General features: G+C 32.7%; 1 protein-coding gene across 1 annotated transcript in view; it reads right to left on the minus strand.

The window, feature by feature from the left end:
* LOC148280499 (uncharacterized) overlaps positions 1-25203 on the minus strand; it is a 215475-nt gene that overhangs the window by 39507 nt on the left and 150765 nt on the right. The window contains exon 4 of the mRNA XM_088228285.1: positions 10690-11411. Coding sequence (XP_088084411.1) covers positions 10690-11275 — 586 coding nt within the window. The 5' untranslated portion in view covers positions 11276-11411. The remainder of the gene's footprint in view (positions 1-10689; positions 11412-25203) is intronic.

Here is a 25203-nt window from a genome sequence, read left to right on the forward strand (position 1 = left end):
TGATTTCATCATTCGTAACCCTGTCATACATTGATTTCCCACACATTCGTCTAAGAGATCGCATTTCAACTGCGTTCACTCGGCTTTCATCCTTCCTCTGCCAGTTCCATGGCTTTACGGGACTATTTATTGAAATACGTTCTAAAAGATATGGACTATCGATAAAACTGTTTCTTCATACAAATGTACGCCCGTTTTTTTTCCCTGGATTATGGTACTTGAGCAGTAATTTTTAACGCAATATAGATATTTACCATAAGCGTGTCTCTATGGTCTTGCTTTTTTGATAAATTGTTTTTTTTAATTATTACGTCAGTCCAGACCCAACCAGGTCACTGGTTAAAATTATAAATAAAAATGAAATTAAACTCATTGCCTTATATTTACTTTTATATTTATGATCGTTTCATGTTTGAGATGACATAATGCGCATGCGCCGTAAGGGTACAATGGCAACAAATACTAAAGACATACGCTTACACACACCTGAACACTTACTTCCACACAAATACACACCCTCACAACTCAACACTTACTCTCATACAAATACACACAAACACGCTACCAACAAACTACCACAATTTTATATGCATGATTTTTGTTTGGAAACTTCACTAGTCTGTCTTTAAATTTTATCTTTATTGTGTTATATAATCATTGTTGACCGTTTCTGTAAAATAAATAAATAGAAAAAATGTTGCCACTATGGAAAAAAATAATTAACCTTTTTTTTTTTAACCGATAGCCATCTTCCTGAAAACACAGATCGACATGTCCCTAAAGCCGGCTAGAGGTAGGTAAATATAATAAAAGTTAACTGTAACATTTCGTTACATATCGATGAAGACAGCTTTTGTTATCACCCACCAGGAAGAATTTCAAATTTAAAAACATTAGAATGTCATAGACAAATGATACCCGATTAATATAATGTTTTCCCAAATATACGCAGATTCAATTAGGTACCATAATATACCAATTTTTCAAACAAATCACAATAATTTTTTTCGACACTTTCGATAGCAATAAATACTTAGGTACTAAAAACTCTTCATATTTTTATTTAACTTTTCTCTTGGCATTCCGTAGCCAGGTATGTTCGGTGTACAAGGTTTAAGAACATCTGTATTTATATCTGAATTCTGAATACGTGACCAGTAAACAAAGGGCCATCGATAATGTGTCAACATTCACAGTGATACATTATTTAGCTTGGCGTTCAAACGAAGACAAAGAACAAAGAGAAATACAAACTGTTTGAAAATGGCGCGAACGACCACCCCGAAGTTGGCGAAGAAGTATTTCGCAATATTTTGGTGTTTCCAAGCACCAAAAATAATTAATTATGGTTAGTTGGAAATGGAAATCTAAATAAACTATTGAATAATACAGTAGAGGCTAGTTACAAAATAAATTAATAATAATAATTTAAAAAATAAAATAAGAAATAAAATAAGTAAAACAAATAAAATAAATAAAATAAATAAAATAAATAAAATAAATAAAATAAATAAAATAAATAAAATAAATAAAATAAATAAAATAAATAAAATAAATAAAATAAATAAAATAAATAAAATAAATAAAATAAATAAAATAAATAAAATAAATAAAATAAATAAAATAAATAAAATAAATAAAATAAATAAAACAAATAAAATAAATAAAACAAATAAAATAAATAAAATAAATGAAATAAATTAAATAAACGAAATAAACGAAATAAACGAAATAAACGAAATAAACGAAATAAACGAAATAAACGAAATAAACGAAATAAACGAAATAAACGAAATAAACGAAATAAACGAAATAAACGAAATAAACGAAATAAACGAAATAAACGAAATAAACGAAATAAACGAAATAAACGAAATAAACGAAATAAACGAAATAAATGAAATAAATGAAATAAATTAAATAAATGAAATAAATGAAATAAATGAAATAAATAGAATAAATATAATAAATAGAGTAAATAGAATAAATAGAATAAATGGATAAATAGAATAAATGGTATAAATTGAATAAATGAAATAAATAAAATAAATTAAATAATGAAATAAATCAAATCAATAAAATCAATATTTTTTTTTTTTTTTTTTAATGAATAAAATAGATAAAATAGATCTAATAAATAAAATTAATGAAATAAACTAAACTAATAAAAATAAAATAAAAAACAATAAAATAAAACGGATAAATAAAATAAATAAATAAAACAGTATAAATAAAATCGATAAAATAAATAAATAAATAAAATTAAAATGTACATTTATTTAAATAAATAAATCATTTAAATAAATAAATCATTTAAATAAATAAATCGTGATAATGAAAAGCCAATGAAGTTCTTTGTACGTATATATTTATTACGTAATTCAAGAATGCTGTCAGATGTCAAATACCGCCATATTGGGAAAAATTGATAGGTTCCAAGCGAGGTTGGCATTACAAAGATATTGCCTACTTTTTTAATAGTATCATGTAAAACTTAACTAACCCACATTTTTTTTTATGTGACAGATTGATTACTAAAGAAAGACGGGAAGAATGTGGAATGAAACATAATTTTTTCTTCGGTCGGTCACTATAGTTAACGGTTTGAATACAGTAGATCTACAGGACCTCATTCGGTTGATCGAAAATTAGGATAATTTGTTTTTTTCCGAAATAAGGGTATATTTTTATCAATTACAGTATGTTTGTTGATAGTAAAAATAAATTATTGAAAATTATAAATGAGCTTTTAATTAATTAAATAAAAAGGCAAGACTTTTACTGTTAAGCGTAGTTACAAGTGCTGTACATTAGTACAGTATGTACGTATCGTACTTAACGTACGTATCGTGCGTATGTATCTGTCATGTCGTGCTTCAGCACGACATGACAGATGTTCACATCTCGGTCAAAGTAAGCTGTTTGACTGTCATCATAAGTTTTCAGACAGCCAAGTCGTTATTTTGCGAATCGCAGTACGTTTCCATCTAAATTTATTTTTTCCGAAATTCTGAAAGCGATTCGAATAATCCGCGATTCGGGAAATCGGAGTTCGTATAATAAAACTCTCGTTCTACTGTATTAATTAAATTAAAAGTCCTTTCTGAAAAGAAATCGAATGTGCCTTGTGGGTTGGCTTAGTCTTACATACACGTATAACCGATCATTTAACGTTAAGTAGGCACTCATACGCGGAAATCGTGAGAATCGTTTCATATTAAAAACTAGAAGATTATAAAATATAATCGATCATTAATATCGCCGATTCTATTATTTAGGAACCGGGAACCGACAAAATATTCGAACGTCAGCGTTATAACAACTTGAAAATATAGGATATGAGAATCTATGTAACTAAGCATTATAATTGTTACTACAGACGTGACGTCACAAAACATAACATAACATTTGTATTAGAACCCAAATAAGGCTGCTTTGATTGATATACATAATACGAATTTGATCTGACGATTATATTTGACGGGTACACGGCAAAAACACGATAGTAGCATTTTCAATATTAATAAGATAAGATTATAATGTAATTTTTTTCTCTTGAATTAGTTCAATATTATGACATAGAAAAAATCTCAGAGTTATAACGGGAATGGGTGTTTCCATTAAAATGCGACATGAATAAAAAAAATTGTAAAAAAATCACCGAAAGATAAAGAAAACTTGTGAAAAATGACATTTCTGCCAACATATCAACGTTTTTTGCAGTTTAGTGGTTAATACGCTTAAATCACCCACGGAAGGGTCCGGATTCGATTTTCTGTGGGAACACAGAAATTAAATGTGATTTTTCTCAAACCAAAAACAAAAGGTGTTATGTGCTTTAATTAATCACTGTAATTGGACTCTACTGGCCTGTTGTGGTGCAAACAAAATAAAAACATACTATTAAGTTTATGGTCATTGTCTGAAGATTCCTAATATGATATTCCGTTATTAATCAAAGGCTCAGATGAGTGCATCTTTGGCATAAATATTATTGTGAAATGACATATTATTATTACTATTATTTATTGTTTGTGAAATTTTTTTATGGATAAAGGGCCATTTTCGTAATATAATACCGCAAGGGCGCTATGTTACTTTTTCGTAGCATTTTGATGCAATTTGTTGAAAAATATGACTTGTTAATCAATGGTATAGTGGGCTGGGGAGGTTGCAAGATGTCTATCATGAACCCCTAATAAATGTACGAAATTTTATTTTAAGAATGATGCTTCGATATCCCCCAACGTTCCCATCTAGGACATTGTTTGAATTTACGAAGGTTCTGGATATTATATAAAAAAAAGAGTCAATGACTCATTCCTGGTCGTGTGGTTACAAGAGGAGATCTCAGCAGAATGCTCGTATGAGGTTTTCCTGTAATTTTATACCAAGAACACGTACGACTTACGTTCAGAGAAATTTCCCTTTTGTGGTCCTAAAAGTGATTAATGTTCTGGATGAACATGTGAAGTTCTCCAAAATCCTTAATTTTCGGGAGAAGTGAACAAGTTTGGATTTTGTTTAAGAGAAGAGACTATTGCAGGAGACTGCAGCGAGATTTCATAGATTTATATATCGTACTTTTAAGCGTGTTCTTCAGATGTATATTGAAATTTATTTATATGCAAAAAAAATATTCGTAGTATTCTTTAATATTAGCATGCTCCAACTTTCGATTTTGTTGTGTCGTTATTTTGTTGTTGGCCTCATAGAGTTAGGGACTCGTCATTATATATTTTTTGTTATACTTTTTTTATATGAATAAATTAATAAATAAAAATTTAAAAAAAAAAAAAATGTAGCGTGAGTTGCTAAAAACACGCATCATGAATTTAAAAAATAAATTACTGTTACATATTTACATATTTATTACGGCAATTTATGTTTAATTATTCATAAGTACAAAAGATAAGTTGAGTAGTAAAAGTATACATACATATTTTTTGCTTTTGCTAGTGAGTCATAAAAACTGCTTAACTAGGGATAGTTTCCCCGTTCTAAGGTAGTAAATAATAATAGTTTTTTTTTTGTTATTAATATCATTTACCTAAATAAAATATTTTTATCCATTTTGATACGTCTTACATTAGCGGCTGCCACAGATAAAGTGAACAATGAATCTAGATCTTCCGGCTTTTCGTAGATCTCTTCGCCACTAAACAGTGTGGGATGGAGAAGGATTGGCATGGTTTAGATCGAAGTCTTATTGAAGTTTGTATGAATATATTGTATACCATTATTGTATCGCCCTTGTTTGTCTTTGCTACATAGTTTTATGTTGTTTTTGTTCGGTTTCTTGTATTCATGTTTCTTCATGTAACTGTTGTAATTAGTCTAGGCCATATGTATAATAAATAAATAAATAAAGTAAATCAATAACAAAGTTGACTATAGTTTGCAGCAAAACAATGGGCCATATGTACTCAGGTCGAGAATTGCAAGCTCAGTAACAAACCGTCCGTTACACGTCTGTTATTAAACCAAAAATTTGCAACGCTTTTGTTCAATACAATAGAAATGGCGTCAAAAATAGTAGGAATAAAATACTTATTTACTTTGGTAAAAACCTTAACTCGATGGTGGGTTTTATAAGTTTATTTTTGTCTGTTTAAGGAAGGAGATTTTACAAAGATTTGAAGTGGACGACATTGTTATTTTTTTTTGTGTGATTGATTATATTGATTGGAAACCTATTTTATAAAATATATATCTCCAGATTCGCAAAAGATTTTTTCTTCTTTTGGCTTACCTGTAAAATTAATTATTTGTTAAGAGGAAATGAGCTCTCACCTTTCTTCACACAAACATATTACCGTATTTTCTTTCTGGATAATGGCACTAGAGCAATAAATAATATTAAAAAACAAATAAATTTTATTATTTACATTTACATATAATATTACATTTTTTTTTGTATTTAAAACATTTTTTAATTTTTTTGTCACAGGACTCACCAAGCCAATTGATATGGCTTGTCGGTAAAGATCTTTTACATGTAAACATATGATCACACTGCATAATTGTATAATAATTATTACTTCTAACTTAAATATAAGGAGCGAAAAAAGTATACATATAATATGTTTTTTTTAAAATAATATTTAGAAAAATGTAAAAAAAGGGGAAAATAAGTACAAGATATCGCAATATAAGATAAAAAATAAATACAAAACCAAACGAACAATATTTCTCAAAGCCCTCCTAGTGAGAAACATTATTTATTATTTATATGTAAGATTTGAACTCCTGTATCTTTATTGAAATTAGATGAATGGTCCCCCTTGGAATTTACCAGAAGCCCTCTGCTGAACCCATGGTTATCTGCTACGGTTTTGTTATTTGATGTTTTACCATTTTTTGTTTTATTGTTTTTTTGCACCACAACAGGCCAGAAGGCCCAATTACAGTGGTGAATTACATCACAGAACACCCAGGCTTGAGAAAAATCACCTTTTTTTTTTTTTTCTCAACGGGAATCGAACCCAGAACCTACCGTGCGTGAGTCAAGTGTCTTGACCACTACACCACGGAGGCCGCTTTCTTTCTTTTTTACATCTGTTTGAAATACGTAATTTTTCAATTTCTCGGAAATTCGTTATGTCATGACCTCACTATTATATGAACGCAGTGTTGCGTTCTCGATAGAAAATAATTATTACGAAAATTATGTAGTCTTCTTGTGCGTAACGTATTCAGGATACGGACTGCTGGTCAATCCAGAAATTAAAAATGAATTAATTACGTTAGAACATTACTAAGCTCATAATATCATAATTTTTAATTAAAGAATATAATTATCATTATTCTTTATTTTCCGCACCTAATCCTAATGGTGCATGGGGCACTGCGTTAATACACCAATCGCAGCTTAATTTCATCATTTTTTGTTACATGAAAGTAAAACGATCAGTCTTACGCTTCAGGTACCAGTCCAGGGACTATGAAACATTCATTTTTGTAATTTCTTCATTTTTATTACAATATGGTAATTTTCTTATGATGATAATATGTAATATTATTGTATGTAATACGAGCTGAATCCGGCAATGCTTTGCTATTGCTAGATTTGAGAACATAGTCGTAAATGTATATTAAATCTTTTTCTGAAATTAATGTATCAAATATTTTTTTGTACCAGATATTATGTCATTATCTTATATGCACTTACTATAAACTAATTTTTATTATTTGTTTTTAACAATAAACGTATAAGTATATGTAAATATATTTTTTTTTGTTTAAATTCTTTACAAGTTATTTACAATTTGCTTTTTAATTCAATTACTTTTCTTATATCCATAAATACATTTTTTTTTTTTACTATGCAAAGTTTTACTTTTTATTTTGCATGGCAGTATGCTTTTTATTGTTTCTACATATATACAAAAAAGCGTTGTTTATCTTTTAAATTATTACTTACTATGTTTGTACTTACCTGCATATTTTTTGTAAATGCCCCATGGGCGTATCGTAAAATTAAATAAATAAATGAACACAATCGAAAGTTTGATATCAATTATTCAATTTAATTCAAATCACTCGTAGACATGTACAAGCACATTTTTTTCTGTGTTTCGAATTACATAAATTGTGAGGATTTGCAGTGACAGGGAACTTTGATAAAAAAGTATTTAAACATTGTTTTCCTGCCACTGTCTTGAAGCTGTCTGCCCGATGCTATGGGAAAATATAGCTGCATTTCAGACCTTTTATGTCTAACTAAAACAGAAAAATCAACGTTTTGCTGTACCATTTTCCGCATCTTAGAACTGAACCGATTTTGTTTTTTTTTTAATCGAGTATCAGAATGAAATTTTCAGTTTTGTGTTTATAAAAAATATCTATTTTATTTGTATATAATATTTGTCAACCGTGCGTCCGAAGGCCGTAGATAAAACTGGAAGGTTTTATGGGTTTTTGGATGGTTCTGGATCCCATAAAAAACTATTTATCAATAAAGCGTAACTTTTGAGTCACGCCAATGGTAAATATTTATAGCTCCATAGTCTAGCGTTAAAATACGGGAATGATTAAAAGTCAGACAGCGTTTCCTCTAAAGATAAAACATTATTAAATATACTTACTTAAAAAGTTTGATTCATTTACGTAACCAAAGAAATAGGCACATAATTAAGAATAGTCCAGAAGGAGCGTAGAATCATATTTGAATACATCGGACTGTGTCCAATAATTCCCCCACTCCACCTTACTTTTGCCGCTCGCATTCGTGAAATCGCCGGGTAATGTTGCTTGATGGGGAAAAAAAAGTCATAACACAAATGTAAGCTAAAAAAAAAAAAATCTGTTGATTTCTCTAAAATTTTATTGTGCACGCGAAAACATTGATTGACACAACGGAGTAGATAAGTAAAGGGTCATTTAAAAGGATTAATTTAATTAATGAAGTATGAACTAAAAATATAAAACAAATTTTATTTGACATAAAACGGATATTTTTATATCATGTTGAATAATATTTGTTGTTTTAAAGATAATGTCGTTCAAATGTCCCCCACGGCGTTGTTTAATCTAAGGTCTAATTTTAATTAGTTCTTTCATTAGATGAGCAAAGTAGGGTAGAAAAATTTACTACCCTCGCAACACTAACGAAATTTCCATTTTGTTTCTTCGACAATCTGACAGATGGAAAAATAATTCAATTTTTAAGTAATGCATTTTTTATATACACATTAATTTGCAAATTACAAATGAAATGTGATTGCATCCTATTTCTTTAAGATACTAGCAGTATTTATAAACTTTAAGGGGACACAACACGGCATAATTGAATTCAAATCAGGAGTTGCGTACTGAGCGACGTCTACAAAGAATCTAATGGGTCAAAACGTAAACATACTCATTTTTGAGTTGTTGAGTCGCCTTCTGTTTGATGTGCATATGCGATCTCTGGACTATTCTTAATTCTATGGAAATAGGTTTGGTTTTCTTAAATAAAACCGTTGAACCATTAGTACACATAGACGCACCCTGCGCCCTCTAAAATTATGACATTTAACTCATGCTCAAATGCTCAGTCACGGCCAACGCGTTTTTAGTCGTTTTTCAACCACCAGCCGGTTTAGACGTGAGCTTTATATTTCATTTAATTATTTTATTCACAAGATATGTAAAATATAATGTAAAAAAACACACAAATCTCAATTCCATGGACGTTGAGTCATGTGTTGAGTTGGGACGAATATATGTATAACACTTTAACAACATACATATCACCAAATAAATAAATAAATAAATATTTATTATACGGAACAAAAACGTCATTAAAAAATACATGGTCAAGATTCAATAAAATAACATGCAATAAAAAAACATTTGAAGTTCATAAAAATAAAAAAAATAAATAAACAAACTCCAATATTTGAAAAACCATCAAAGAGTTTCTCGCTCAAACCCCTTCTTCTAAGTAAGTTCCAGTCCTGAAACTCTTTTTTGAAAATAGATTTCGTGCTACGAGCTTTACACGCTCTTCGAGAATATTAAACAGTCTCGGTACGATAAAGGAGAGGTGCCTCTGAGCAAAAGTCGTCCGGGTTTTGAGTTGTACATAATTAATTCCCTGGGAAAACCTCGTACAAACGTTTTGCTAAGACCTCTCCTTATTGTTTGACCAGAAGTGAAACCCAAATGCCTGATTTTTTATTTATTTATTTAAAGATAAATATTACAGAAAAACTAAAAACGTACCCCTAACTCTATGAATCCAAGAGCCCTGTGTTGAGTTGGGATACAACATAATAGAAAATGGAAGCATGCATACTATCAAAAAATACTACAAATAAAAATTATTACATAAACATAAATTTCAATAAACATGATTGTGCGTGAAGGGTCTAAAAACTGTTCGGATAAAAGTAAAAAAGACGGTGTAGCTTTTCGTTGATAAGTAGGAACCTAGGTATTTGTTTATGTTTGAATTCCAAAACAAAAAACGATTGATTTTCAAGAACAGAACTTTTTTTTTTTCTAATTTAGCAAATTTAATGTCAAAGTGTCTGCTCAGGGGTGCACTTAAGTTAGGGATTTGATTTTCAGAAATATTTCGAATGTCAGTTAATATTTATCATTTTAGTATTACCAAAAAACCAGTAAAAATAAATAAATTGGTAGAAATTATAAGGAATTGAAAGAAATAATCAGATTGGGATCCATAAAAAACAAATGTTGGTAAACATTCAAAAACAAACTTTTTTACACACAAAAAAAAACAACCATGCAATTGTTTTTGTATACGCATTCTCGGCGATGATGGAGAAAAAAACGTTTACGCTCCTAACTGTATTTGTTCTTAATAAATTGAAAATTTTATGAGCTATAAACTTTTTTGTGACAAAGATGTACATTTATCTGAAAACCGCACGTAATTCAGTCCATCGAGGACAACCAATTCAACATTGCCTTTTATATATATATAGAAGAATTGAAGATAGATGTGTAGCTTTAGAACAGTATTTTTGTATCTAGTGTATATGGAATATTTTTTTGCAATTTTTACACGTCAAACACTTATTTTCTTATATTTCGTATTGCGAGTATGTACTTTAAATGTATTGTCAATAAACGCCGCACTGAACTAAACTGAAAATGATTGCCTCTAGGGGCCTTTACTAATGCACTTCTGCAACTTCGTATACGCAATTGAAAATATCAACAAATAAAAGCACTCACCAATTGTTTTGTTTATCCAATCAGCCAAATCTTCTTGAAGCGGATACAACTGCCTCGCTTGCGACATGTAAATTCTGTCTTGGTAATAGGCGGTAACATCTTCATCCGCGCACGGGGTCTGCCTACACGCCAGTCCGACATCCGCCCTTTCGTAGCTACTGCTCAGGCCGCAATTCCCCTTCCCGTTGACAATTATATCAGAATGCCCGATAAACCTGTCTTTCTTTTGGATTTCGTCTTGTTTTTCTACGTTTGGGCGAGGGATCGGCGTAGGTTTCGATTTTGACTTAGCGCTGTCTACGCAATCAGCTGTTCGGTCGCCGCCATGTTGTCTGTACCTGACGCCATTTTGCGGCGCGGATTCCTTGGCGGTTTTGCTGCAGGCTTGCTCGAACGCGCTCCTTACGCATTCGAACGCGTTCGTTCTATCGAAGGAGTTTATTATTCTATCAAAATTTCCGCTCAAGCGTCTCTCGTATATTTTGTTCTGGACGTCTATTTGTGTGTGGGCGGAAGTAGGACCCCACGATGTTCTATTGACTCTGGTGGGACCACTGTTAGCGTGGTATCTGTACGAGTACGCCATTATTATTTATGATTTTGTCCGTTGCTTCAATTACAATGAAAATCACATTAACTGCGGATTGATATGTCCCAGCCAATTAACTTTTGGTAACTTTTACGATTAAGGTCTTGTGTGATGACATTCTGTGTTGAAACATCTGAAACAAAAGAATTATAATAATTTTTAATTGAACAACATGACGAGTGATTATAATGAACGTCACCACCTATCATCACTACCTAATACAGAATATTATAAATTCATATTTTTTCGAATACCGCGAAGGCTTTTGATTTATTTCTTAACGTCAGTGTTCAAAAGCTTACACATTAGCATGAAAATAGCAACTGTCAGTAAGTCCTCAATGATTAAGCATAAAATTCAAATTAGATTGTGAAGACATAACAAAATGTTTTTAAGTATCAAACCAAAATAAATAATTGGGCGGATTTTATCAAAGGCTGCGCAGTTGCACATGACGAAATCCATCTGCTTTTGGAGCGCTAATAATATTTTGTTTTTCAAAAGAGCTATTTGTAGATATAAAAAGTAAGATCGAATTAGTTACAATAACAAAAAAATAATGATTACTATTCAACGCTTTCAGACCAGAAACAAGATATTACTGTTAATCAGAAATGGGAACAAAACCATAGTATTATATCTTGGACACAAGGTACTTACCTGGGCATAGATTAATAGCGAAAATAGAAACTGTAATCAGGGAAGATTAAAGAATATGCATAAGCAAACTTTAAATAGAATGCCAAATATGTAACAATGATTTATAGAGATTCCCAGGTACAGAAAACAGACAATAAAATACAGTGGAAATAAAATCCAAATCGCGGAATTATACGTAAGATAAAAAAGGAAACGTCTACGGTGATAACTTCTTGATCGGAGTATATTTACAGTAAAAGTTGGACCTTAAGGCCCTTTTCACACATGCCACGCCAATCCACCCGGCCCAGTAATTTTACCGAGTACATCCTACAAACGCATACAAAATGTGTCACCTTTTGTAGGGTGTACCCGTAAAATTACCGGGTCGGGTGGATTGGCGAGGCATGTGTGAAAAGGGCCCAAGATAGGCAAACAAGGTGGGTATTCTGTGGGCGCAACTACTGGCGTACAGTAAAATACTCCAAAAACATCTACGCCAAGACAAAGAAATCAAGTTGACTGCAAAAAAACTATTATTTCTATTTAATACGTGAACACAGACAATCGTATGTAAATATGAGCGAAAACGCTAAAAATGCCGTAGCTGTAGGCACAATTATTGCAAGTCATAGACCCTTACTTATAAACCTGGTATAAAGTTGCGACTTGGCATAGTGGTAAAAAAGGATGGTAATACAATCCTTGTCGAACCACTATAATAATGATGGTATTTCCATCCTTATTCTTCTACTATGCCTGGGCGTAACTTTATACCAGATTTATAAATAAGGTCGGCCTCGTGGTGTAATCGTCAGCGCGTTAGCTTACCATGCAAGAGGTCTCGGGTTCGATTCCCGACATGGTTGACATGAAATATTTATTTAAAATGCGTAAGACTGATCATCTTACCTTCATGTAACAAAAATAATTAAGATACGCTGCAACTGGTGAAACAATGCAGTGCCCTATGCACCATTAATTGCGAAAAGGGAATGATGATGATGAATAAGGCCCTTTTAAGCATGTTTACTTCGATAGTTTTCCTTTATACTATAGATGGGGTTCGAACTGTCACTAGGGTCGCAGTGAGTCACATCTTGCTGGAGGGTGCGATTCTATAAAATGCTGCAAACGCCCAGTTGCATTCCATCGGCAGCACTACTGACTAGTCCAACTCGTTAGCGTCCACGTCGCGAACCCTGGACAATGGAATCACACTCACACCGGTGTGATCACAGCAGATAACGAGAGGATGAAAGGCGAGTTTTTGGCGCCTCAAAACCAAAAACAACCAGCTAAGGGAAGGTAACCCCGACAGAAAATCCACCAGAGAAGGCAACGGGAAACCACTCTGGTCATCTTTTCCCAGGAATCACTACGGCGAGTGCATCAATAAGCAGTCGTCCTGGCTGCGAAATATAAAAGTAGCGCAGGACAGATACATATGCTTTCGCTGTAGTTATCGCCAACGTCGGGGGGACCCGGCAAGGCACTAGAAGAAGAAGAATACTAAAGATAATAATTTGAACACCACTATGTCAGTAAAAAAAAGCATTTGTTTTGTTATTTACTTAAATATCATTAATTTTCATTGATTTCGCCGTGCGTGATTTTCATATAATTTTGTGTTGAGCGTGTAAACAGAGCGAATAATTATTAATAGTCAAACGCTAACTCAGTCTTTAAAATATTTGTCCCAGATAAACATCGGAGCTGGACGGACGGACGACGCGTCGCTTGAGGTATTGATGATAAAAACGTCTTCTTCCCAACAGTTTTTTATTAGAATAAAAAAAATATATATATTCAATTACAGAACCACATTTGATCATTTTTTATCTAAAAGATACAATATTAGACAGCAAATAGAACAACGAATAAAATCTTTTCCAACTAGATAAGTCAAGAAACGTCATATTTATTATTATTCTTTATAGGCGGGTGGCCTTTGCCTGTGTGCCTATATCTCGTGTACTACCTTTTGTCCAAGTTCCTCTTCCTTCAAAAAAGCATCCAAACGGTTTTTGAACTGGCTGACCAAAAACGAATGGACAACTAGGCTTGGTAATTTACTCCCTTCTCAAACCACCCTGATGGAAAGGAAGTTTTTCTTAGACTTGAGATTGATTGGGGACGATTTCTAGTTATGACCCCGTAAATTTGAGTTGAGATTTGATTGATACATCTCACGCAGGGGCGATTATAGTAATAATTTAGTATCTTACAAGTTTCTGTCGCGACCCCTCTCTTCCGTCGTTCTTCCAATGATGTAAGTTATGTACTAGAAAAAGGACAATGGACCCTGTAAACTGCATACGTAAAACAGAGACCCTTTGAATCGAGTATCGCCTATTATCTTGTTAACCTTAATAATAAGTTAACGAATGATATCTTTTAAATTTGTAGCAACAAAGAGGGAAAACATTTTTGAGAAGAGAATATGGAAGTCTAGGCATTTACAGGGCTTATGATCTGTCATTGGCTGGTTTAAGTGGCCACTTTACGCACGTGTAACATTCACCATTCTGCCTATTTCTGAACATTCACATTTCCTCAACTATTCCATCTGTTGACTTTTGTGAAGTAAAGGAGCTGAAACCTTTATCATGTGGGTGAGATTCATCCGGCTGAACTAATTCATTATTATTATTATGGATAACTTATACAGCGCCATTTTCGTAATAAAATACCTCAAGAGCGCTTTACATAGTGATTCTTTTAAATTTGTAAATAATTAAAATAATTTATTTTGTTGTCACATGCTACGCATTTATTCAAATGATTTAAAGAACAAGTGGGTTTTCAGTTTTTTCCGAAACATCACTTCACTTTCACAGCCTCGCACTTTCCATGCCATAGGGCCTGCGACCGCAAATGCGCGTTCACTAAATTTAGTGCGCTGTTTGCGTAGAGGTATAATAACTTTTCCTCTCGCCGTAGACGTGGCTGATCTAAACGTGAGACGCCCGTCAGCTAGTTCATCTAGAATGCATAGTTCCCTTAGATATTCCGGAGCAGACGTTCACAGAATTCACCTACTAGGCAACGCCTGAAAACTATTTTTCAATTTTGTATACTTCTTCTTTTACCAGGTAGTTAATTCAACAATGTTTTGAGTATGTCCAAATGCTTGCAGACTAGCTGGATTTTCTCCCTAGGGAGTCCTTCATATTTTAATTTTTTCACATTTTTTTTCAATTTTTCAAATATCGTGTAAGATAACCGTAGCCAACTGATCAAGTGCACATTTGCCGCTAATTTACAATGACATGACGTAACAAGTGTAAATCAATCAACGTTCATTTTTATTATTTTCTCCCTGCTAATAGCGCCCACTCTGATATTCCATTTCATGCTCATCAAAATATATTCTGACTTGCTCAACAATACCCGAAATTAATTATTGAGATCTACCCACAAAAGTTACGCCATTCGAGGTAAGCATTACCTCGCAAGATTCTGTGCATCGCAAGATTGTGTGCTTTTTGAATGTGAATATCCAGTGTGTAAAACAGTGTTCTTCAACCATTTTGAATACACGGCCCCTTTGCGAGTTAGGAAAATCTGGCAAATCAAACGACGAATGCTTTCATATAATAAAATATTGAAGTTAGATAGTTAACCTACATTCACGGAGACTGGACCGCTGTGCACGTGCAAACCACGAGCCCACTGCGTGATATCGCACGATTGGCCCATTTCACACCACGGCAAAAATCCACACGGCATAATAAAATACAATACGGTTCATCGAAATTTATTGTTTCACAATTATTTACTTATTTAATGCATTAAAACGCAATAACAGTACACCATGAGACCGACTAATCTCCTTTTGCAGGATTTTTACCTTTTTTTACTTTACTCGCCCAATTTAAATGATGACTTTGACAAAATTATCACTAAAATCTCTTTTGTTAAGTTTTACATTATAATTCGAATCGGGTTGTGGTCCCGTGGCTAGTGTTGCGGACTCACGGATCAGAGGTCCGAGGTTTGAACTCCACTCTACCCCAACTTGATTTCCATTTTCTGATAGTGAGTTATTTACAACTCGTTAAAAATGGTCAACAAAATTGAAATATTTAGGTAAATTATAAGAACGCTTATACTACATTTTTTTTCAAATAATATATTAACCGAGACGTTTTTGTTGATATTTTTACTAAAATCATTGAGTTTTATAAAAAAAACGAAGAATGTAAATATTATCAAATGTCAATAGGTACAAACGAATCCAAATGTCAATCTACTATAATTTTACCGTGCCGTTTAGATTAAGATGATATGTGTGAAATATATGTGGGCAATAATGTCTGGTCTCTGGTCACTCCGATATAATAATTTTATCTTTGTATACATTTTATTTCCTTACATCTTGTTGTTTACATTATGTTACTTATGTTTTATCATACTTTTTATTTATATTAATTTAATTAAAAAAATTAATACTTGTTTATATACCAATCCATAAAGGTTTATCAAATATCCTGTCGATTGGCTTAAATTAAAAAATATAAAAAAATGAAAAATAGGCTATTCTCCGTCAGATATCACGAGGCTGGTTTGTTTATTTGGAAAATCTTGTAATAATGAACAGACTTTTAGCGCCAAAAGATCTAGCGAGATCGACTCTAGCCGACAATTTTCTCATCTTGTCTTCGCATGCGCAATCGTCACCGTGCATATTTTGTTTTGTACAATCTTTTACCCTGAATTTGTATGAAAAATACCATATCTGCCAAAACCTTAATTTGAGCGAGATAGACTACGCTTCATTCAAAATTAAAAAAACTTTAAAAAATCAAAAAATTTTTTTTTTCTTAATTTGATATTTTTATTTTGTATCTTTTTTATTTTTAATCCCTGACAAAACGGCGCGTTGTTTTTGATATATAACTTATCTATAAAATGTTAAACTATTAAGTAGATACATTAACCTCCTCAATAAAATAAAAATAAATGCGGAATTGAGAACGCTCAGACATCGGGACATATTTAAACTGCCTTTGTTTTCAAGTAATGCTACATTCGAGGGTGAAAGCGCTAATTGGTCAAATAAATAAGTGGAAGTGTACCAAGTATTTTTTAATTAATAACTTATATGTACATATAAGTTATTACATCATGCTAATAAGACATTGTTTTAGTTTATGAAGGTACTGGATATTAGATATTTTTAAAAAAAAGATTCATTGACACATTTCTGGCCATGTGGTTACAAGAGGAGATCCCAGCAGAATGCTCGTACAAGGTTTTCCTGTCATTTGAATGATTTAATACCAAAAACATGTACGACTTTCGCTCAGATAAATTTATCTTTTGTGGTGCCGGGAGTGTTCAATCCCCTTGGCTGGTATTCTGAACGGCATTGTGTGCAAAGAGATCGCTCTGTTAACTTGTATTTAGTAAGTAAATACGCGTTTAAAATGCGTTTTTTGTCGCGCTTTTACGTTAAGAATACCACCCCTGGATGACCATATTAAGTTCTCCAAAATGAAAATCATTTTCAGGATGTACCGTATGATAAATGTACCCCAAGGATCTATTTTGGGTCCAATATTATATATTTTATACATTCATGATTTGTCACTGTACAATTTCAAGGGAAAAAATATTATGTATGCCGACGACATTGGACTATTCTATAAAAATCAAACAGACGTATTAACAAACAATGGCATAAACAAAGACCTAACTATGTTGACTAAATGGACAAACACAAACTTACTTACACTTAATGAAAAAAAAAGCAATATTATCCATTTCGAATCTAGAAAAAAATGTCATAAAGTAGATGCTCACATAAATAATGAACGACTTACTGAAATTGAACGTGTTAAATACTTAGGACTAACAATAGACAGACAATTAACATGGACAATTCATATCAACAATTTAATTAGAAAAGTGGCGACATTATCGAGTCTTTTTTTAAAAATCAAAAATTTTATTCCGAAAACGGAAAAAATTCTAATGTATGAAGCCTATGTAAAAACTAAAATATGTTATACGCAACTACTATGGGGAAGCAGGATATCAAAATGACATAAACAGACTACTAAGACAACAAAATAAAATATTAAAGTAAGTATATGACCTTCCCTATTTAACTGCAACTAGAGAACTTTTTAAACAAACTAAGCAATTAAATATAACTGAACCACTTTAACTAGAATCATTAAAATTTATCCATAAATTAGCCACTAATGTAATTGTAGACGAAGAACTAAAACTTGTAAAAAATGTAGTCAACATGGACATAATACGAGAATATCAGACAAATACTATATACAACTTTCTAAAACAAGACGAGGACAATCAAGACTAATGAACCAGGGACTGAAATTATACAATAAACTACCAGACAAAACTAAACAAAAGACTCAGACAAACTTTTCAAAAGATGTAAAAAATATTATTTTGAACAACAGAGTATAAATGAAAAATGTATATATTATTTTATGTAAAATGAATGTAATAATCCGTAAGGGTTTATAAATAAATTTTCAAATAAAAAAAATAAAAAAATAATAATTTTGGATTTTGTCAAAGGAAAGAGACCATTGCAGGAGACTGCTGCGAGACATTGCATATATTTATGTATAGTACTATAGAGCATGTTGTTCAGATGTTATCTTTATATGTATAAAGAAATAAATAAAAATAATACTACACTGCTATCCCGTATGTGTCGGGAATACAATAAATACAAAATTTTAGATAATGAGTACACGCGTACTCATTTTTCAATGTATTGTATAAGAAATTAAAAAAAAAAAACAACAAATTAATTAAAAGTAATACTGGCTATTTTGTGTAATTCTATGATTGAAGGTATTAGAAGCAAACTTAGGAATCTCCACCAAAAATGTAAAATTAGTTATTGATGCCAAAAAAATCTATACATAAAAATATACCTACCTAAATAATAGCGTAATTCAAAACCGTCTCTAAATCTTGCATAAGCAGAAGATTCATTTATACTACTTGACACCGCAAACATCGCATTCTCCGTAATTACAAATCTCACAATTCTTTTTTCAAAGTTTTTCACAAATACCTCAGATACTTCTTCAATGGAGATCTCTAAGTTTGCTTTTGATACCCTCATACATGCACGTGAAATTGTATCGCCAATAACCTACAAATTGTGTGTTTTTAATTACCTTATAAAATTAAATTAAATTGGCTACTAACAAATAATAAATAAATAAAAACATCAAACTTCCTCATTACCTACGTGCCATCATTCATAAAAACTCATTAGCGAATCTTATTTTGGCATTATGCAAAATAGTGGTTGCCATCACTTACATAGTAAACTTCCGCGCATCAAGTGATCATAACTTCACACCAATCAATGCAAAATATTTACTCGTTTGACCATAGATGGCTGACCGTAAAGCATCAATAATATCTTCTAGACACATTAATAATATGTTTTTGATATTTTAAGAATTCCAAGATATTTTAAGAATGTTTTTTTAATGTAATTCCAAGAATAAACAAACCATCGTAGCGCGCGGTTTCCCCGTGGGCAGAGAGGATAGAACGACTATTTGGTATGTCTTTCATTCACACCTCGATTCCTATACATTCATATATACATCTTCTCATTCACGCATGACGATTATTCCAACTTTTTACTTGTCCATCCTCATCTATTATAAATCCATTTTCCTAGGCATCGTATGGTATGCAGCTGGCTGTTGGGCACACCGATCTGAGTTGCAAAATTTCAAGCGAATTATTTTAAGCGGACAAAGGCTATCTCTCCTGGCTCTTGCTAGAGCATATAGGACATGCTCGACGGATGCGATCCCGATTCTAACGGGGTTGTTCCCTTTGGATCTAGAGGTCTGATTCTCAAATTTCCACTTAAAAGAAAGCGTTCCTCTGTTATTGGTGGCGTTCGTCTACTCCTAACTGAAGGAATGTCTCAATCGGATATAAAAACCGTGTCTTTAAATGCTTTTCTTAATGCTTGGCAATCGCGATGGGAATCGTCCCCTTCAGGAAGGGTTACCTTTTTTTTTCTTCAATCCGTCAGCGATTAAAATCTTTTTGGTTTATCCCCGATTACTGCAATACGCAGTTTTTATCAGGTCATGGTAAGTTTAATCAAAAATGATTTGTTTTCAATATTGTTGATTCCCCTTTGTGCTGCTGCGGATATCTTAATCAGTCTTCTGAACACATCCTGTCATCTTGTCCCTTTTCTGCTCTCTATGATGACGGAATGGAGCTTCTCGCTACTATCCGAGGCCCTGCTATAGATCCTGTTGGAAATACAGATCTTGTGGCTTCCAAAAAGAATTTCAAGGCTTTTAAAAAGTTTTGTAATCATTTCGGCGAATCGATCATGTCCAATCAGTTTAATCCCAATCAGTGAAGAATTCACTTCCCTCCTTTCTCAATTCAATGAAGTGCATATTATGTGCTTCTGGATTAACTTCCTTAGCACAAAGATGGTAAGCCTACCAGATTACAGAGAGCTCCTTCGTTCGGCAACGAGCAACTTTCCGTGTATGTGGGCACCGCCAAAAAGACTTATGTTCTCAAATGCGGTGTGCGGTATATGGTAGTCAAGTTGTTGTCCATCCTCAAGTATTCGTTGAATTTAGTCACGCCACATCTTTCTCGATCCTCTTCGTTTTCTGCATCAATCGACATTTGCGTCGTAAATCTTTCTGTCTGTTATGTCACCGCCCATTCGCTCTTGTCATGTCATGTCCAAACCAAGTCACCACGACTGTAAAAAATATCTAAATTTGTTGCAACCAAGAAGAAAACCATTTTTGAGGAGGTAATTTAGAAGTCTAGGGACTTACAGGGCTTATGACCTGTCATTAGATGAATCTCACTAACATGATAAGCGTTTTAGTTCTTTTACTTCACAAAAATCAACAGATGGAAAAGTTGAGGAAATGTGGATGATTAAACATAAGCAGAATGGTGAATGCTACACAGTGTGTAAAGTGGCCACTTAACCCAACCAATGGCAGGTTATAAGCCCTGTAAAAGCTTAGACATTCATATTATCTTCTCTCAATGTTTTCACTTTCTGAGTATATCTATATACGTATTACATATTTAGATAGGTATATGAAACAATTTAAATAAAAAAAACTTAATACGTTTTCGAGAAACTTCGCCATAAAATTAGATGCTCTAATTTTTACCGCGTGTAAGAAAACATTTTCCGTATCCAATTTCGATGCACTGAACGTTCTTATTCTGTTAGGCTAATGTACCGAATTAAAAAATTCCAATGTCATAAAAAAATACATTTATTATCGTTTGGCATTTATTATTTACCATTTTGTGAGTCTTGATGATCTGTGAGGATCTTATTTACGTGGGTAATCGTTCGCCATATTAAGATAACAAAAAACCGTGCCTCAAAACATAATGGTAAAATCTATAATGGATTTGATGTACTACAACAGAGGATGAGGTTTTTAAATTGCAAAAACCCATGTACATCTACATACTGTTCAAAACGTCGTGCCTTGATGCTCAAAATCCCCTGACTGACAAACCAAATCATTGAAAGGGTCTAAAGTTTCAAATACCTGGGAATATAATATGTTACAGAAAATTCAATTAAATATTATTCATATTTAAATTTGTCGCGATAGCGAGGGAAAACATTTTTGTGAAGGGGATATGGGAGTCTAGGCATTTACAGGACTTATGACCTATCATTGGCTGGTTAAAGTGACAACTTTACACACTGTGTAACGTGCACCATTGTTTTAACATCCACATTTCCTCAACTCTTCCATCCGTTGACTTTTGTGAAGTAAAACGGCTGAAACCTTTATCATGTGAGTGAGATTCATCCGGCTGAACCAATTCACCTACTTGGCAACGCCTGAAAACAATTTACGATTTTTTTATACTTCTTCTTTTACCAGGTAGTTCACTCTCTATGAAGTAAATCCAGGAAGTCTGCAAGCATTTGGACATAACTCTTACACGCGGTAAAAATTAGAGCATCTAATTTTATTGCGAAGTTTCTTGAAAATGTATTGAGAAAATAAATTTTAATTGTTTCATATACCTATTTAAATTGTTTGCAACAGAGAGGGAAAACATTTTTGAGAAGGGAATATGGGAGTCTAGGCATTTACAGGGCTTATGACCTGTCATTGGCTGGTTTAAGTGACCACTTTTCATACTGTGTAACATTCACCATTCTGCCTATTTTTGAACATCTACATTTCCTTAGCTCTTCCATCAGTTTACTTTTGTGAAGTAAAAGAGCTGAAACCTTTATCATGTGGTTGAGATAAATCCGGCTGAACCAACTCACCTACATGGCAACGCTTAAAAACAATTTTCCAATTTTTTATGCTCCTTCTTTTACCAGCTAGTTAATTCAATTTTTTTTTGAGTATATCAAAATGCTTGCAGATTGGCTAGATTTTCTCCCTAGTTGTTCATATTTAAATTGCTCTTTAAGTTCAGAAAAGTCAACAGATGGAAGAGTTTAGAAAATGTGGAAGTTTGAACATAGGCAGAATGGTGAATGTTACACAGTGTGTAAAGTGGCCACTTTAACCAGCCAATGACAGGTCATAAGCCCTGTTAATATCTAGACTCCCATATTCCCTTCTCAAAAATGTTTTCCCTCTCTGTTGCAACAAATTTAAATACAAACAGCTTCCTAGGGAGAAAATCCAGCCAGTCTGCAAGCATTTAGACATACTTAAAACATTGTTAAAAAAAAACAGTTCTGAGAGTGCCAATGTTCAAGATGTTTTTAAATGATCCGAATACATGACAGAGTTTTCTTAATCAAGCCGGTCTACAAATATTTATACACATTCACGACGTTATTGTGAAGATCTTGCTGACGTGGGTTGCGTTCGCCTTATTAAGATTCAAAAACAACATGCCTCAAATCATAATACTAAAATCTATAATGAATCTGTTTAAAACTTAACAAGTTGGCGCGTATCTCATTAAGAAAAAAAACAAAGGAATACTTACGATTCCCTTGATCGATTTATTTTTGTTTTTAGAACGTGCGTTCGAATGTGATTTATGTCCCGTGTGGTAACAATCGTACGTAAAAAACAAGCCCGAAAACACGCTACGATTAATTTCCTCGCACGAGTAAAAGAAACAGCTCGTCATCCAGTATTTAAATTCAGGTGGCGTGTTTGATTTCACCTTTTCACTCGGGGCGGCAAACTTGACCTTCGATTCGCAGCACCCAAGAGCGAATGTGTCTGGGCCTGCCAGACGTAAAAAAATGAGTTGTAGGTACAAAAATGGCGGGAATATTACGTAAGTTTGCACTGGCATTGAATTTTACATACATGGCAATTCACGATTGTTTACAACTACAAAGAGAAAAAAGAATAGCGTTCGCTTATTGGCTCGGTAAGTACAGTCCATTCAAATCTTAAAGCTTTGTTTGCGTGTGCGTGACGGAACGTTTTCAAATAAAATATTCTAGGGTGCCTACTAATACGAACGAAATTTTTGTGTTAACTCGGGTCACCAAATTTCAAAAACTTGAAAAAAAAAAAAAAAAATTTTTTTAATTCTCACCACATACGTACATAATTTTATGTAAGTAAAGGTAAAAGATACACTAATATTAAAATCTCCCTTTAAATTTTATCTACTACTACTACTACCATCACGCCATTTCCCCGTAGGGGTAGGCAGAGAGAATGGACCGCCACACACGTCTATCCTGGCATACAATCCTAGCCTCTTCCACATTCATACATCTTGTCATACATGCCCTTCGGTTCTGTCTGCTTTTGACATGACCAGACTTAAGATTTTTGTTTATCTGATCATGCCACGTCTTTCTTGGTCGTCCTCGTCTCACGTTGCCGTTCATTTGCGCAATATTTATTTGTTTTACGTCGTTCATTCGTTCTACGTGACCAAACCATCTCAGAGACCCTTTCTTAATCTTATCAATTATACTTGACTCAGATTTACACTCTCACCTGATTTCATCATTCGTAACCCTGTCATACATTGATTTCCCACACATTCGTCTAAGAGATCGCATTTCAACCGCGTTCACTCGGCTTTCATCCTTCCTCTGCCAGTTCCATGTTTCACTTCCATACATAAGTGTTGGGACTAAAACTCCGTTGTGCACTGCCAGTTTAGCTTCGATTGACATATTTTTATTCGATATCAATATCTTTTAGTACTATTTGAAGCGGGTTTTAGTCCTATGGCTAGTGTCTCGGACTCACGGATCAAAGGTCCGCGGTTCGAACCCCACTCTACCCTAACTTGATTCCTGTATTATAAAAGTAAGTTATTAGCGACTCGTTGAAAATGGCCCTTAAAATTAATAATTTGAATAAATCAGAAGAACACCAATATTTTTTAAATAATATAATTGCGAAAGTGTGTTTGTTTGTTTGTGTGTCCTTCACGTCGCAACGGAGAAACCAATTGGCTTGATTTTTTGCACAGCGATAGCCGGATAATTTTTAAAAAATACAAAAAAAAAATCATAAATCGTATTAACAATGAGCAACATTATTTAAAAATGAGTAGGCGGTCATGTGGGATGTCAAAATAATCAATTTGTAATTAATTCTTTTAATTTCTATAATTGCTATGATTTATCTATGGTTAGTTTCGTTTACTTTTCGTTTTGGTTTTGTAAGAGGATTATGGATTTGTGTACAGAATAACGATGCTACGTCATCATGGATTAACTGCGGCCTTATTCTGTAACTATTTCGTTTCGTTAATTGATTCGTATCGTATAAGAGGAAAAGAGAGCGAAATACGATTATAATTGCATTAGAGTGAGATGGATACATGACGAACAAACGATCATACGAAACGAAATAGGGAAATATTACATACATCGAATACCGATAAAAATATATATAATTGATTTACAATGATTAATTCTGTATCCAAAATCAATATGGATATTTTGGAGAACTGTTTTCATCCATAAATATCAAAAATAAATAAATAAAAAAACATAAATCTCATTTATGTTTTTTTTTATTGCGCGATTTAAAAAAAAACATTCGTTTTAAAATGGCAAAATCGTATGATTTCCCAATTTTGCGTTTGTTTTACCAGACTACAGTCTTAAGGGCTTCTCTAGAGAATTATTACTATGAGGAATAAACACATTTTTAAAATAAATGTTTCACGTGAAACATCTAAATTTTTAATTATTTATTATATGTACGGCCCAAGCCAATTACAACAGTTATATGAAGAAACTGAACACAAAAGTATAAACATGGCAGGTAAAGGCGCTGACC

The sequence above is a fragment of the Micrasema longulum genome, unplaced genomic scaffold (genome assembly GCF_059751315.1).
Source record: "Micrasema longulum isolate JH-2025_06_02 unplaced genomic scaffold, ASM5975131v1 h1tg000575l, whole genome shotgun sequence".
Classification (NCBI taxonomy): Eukaryota; Metazoa; Arthropoda; class Insecta; order Trichoptera; family Brachycentridae; genus Micrasema; species Micrasema longulum.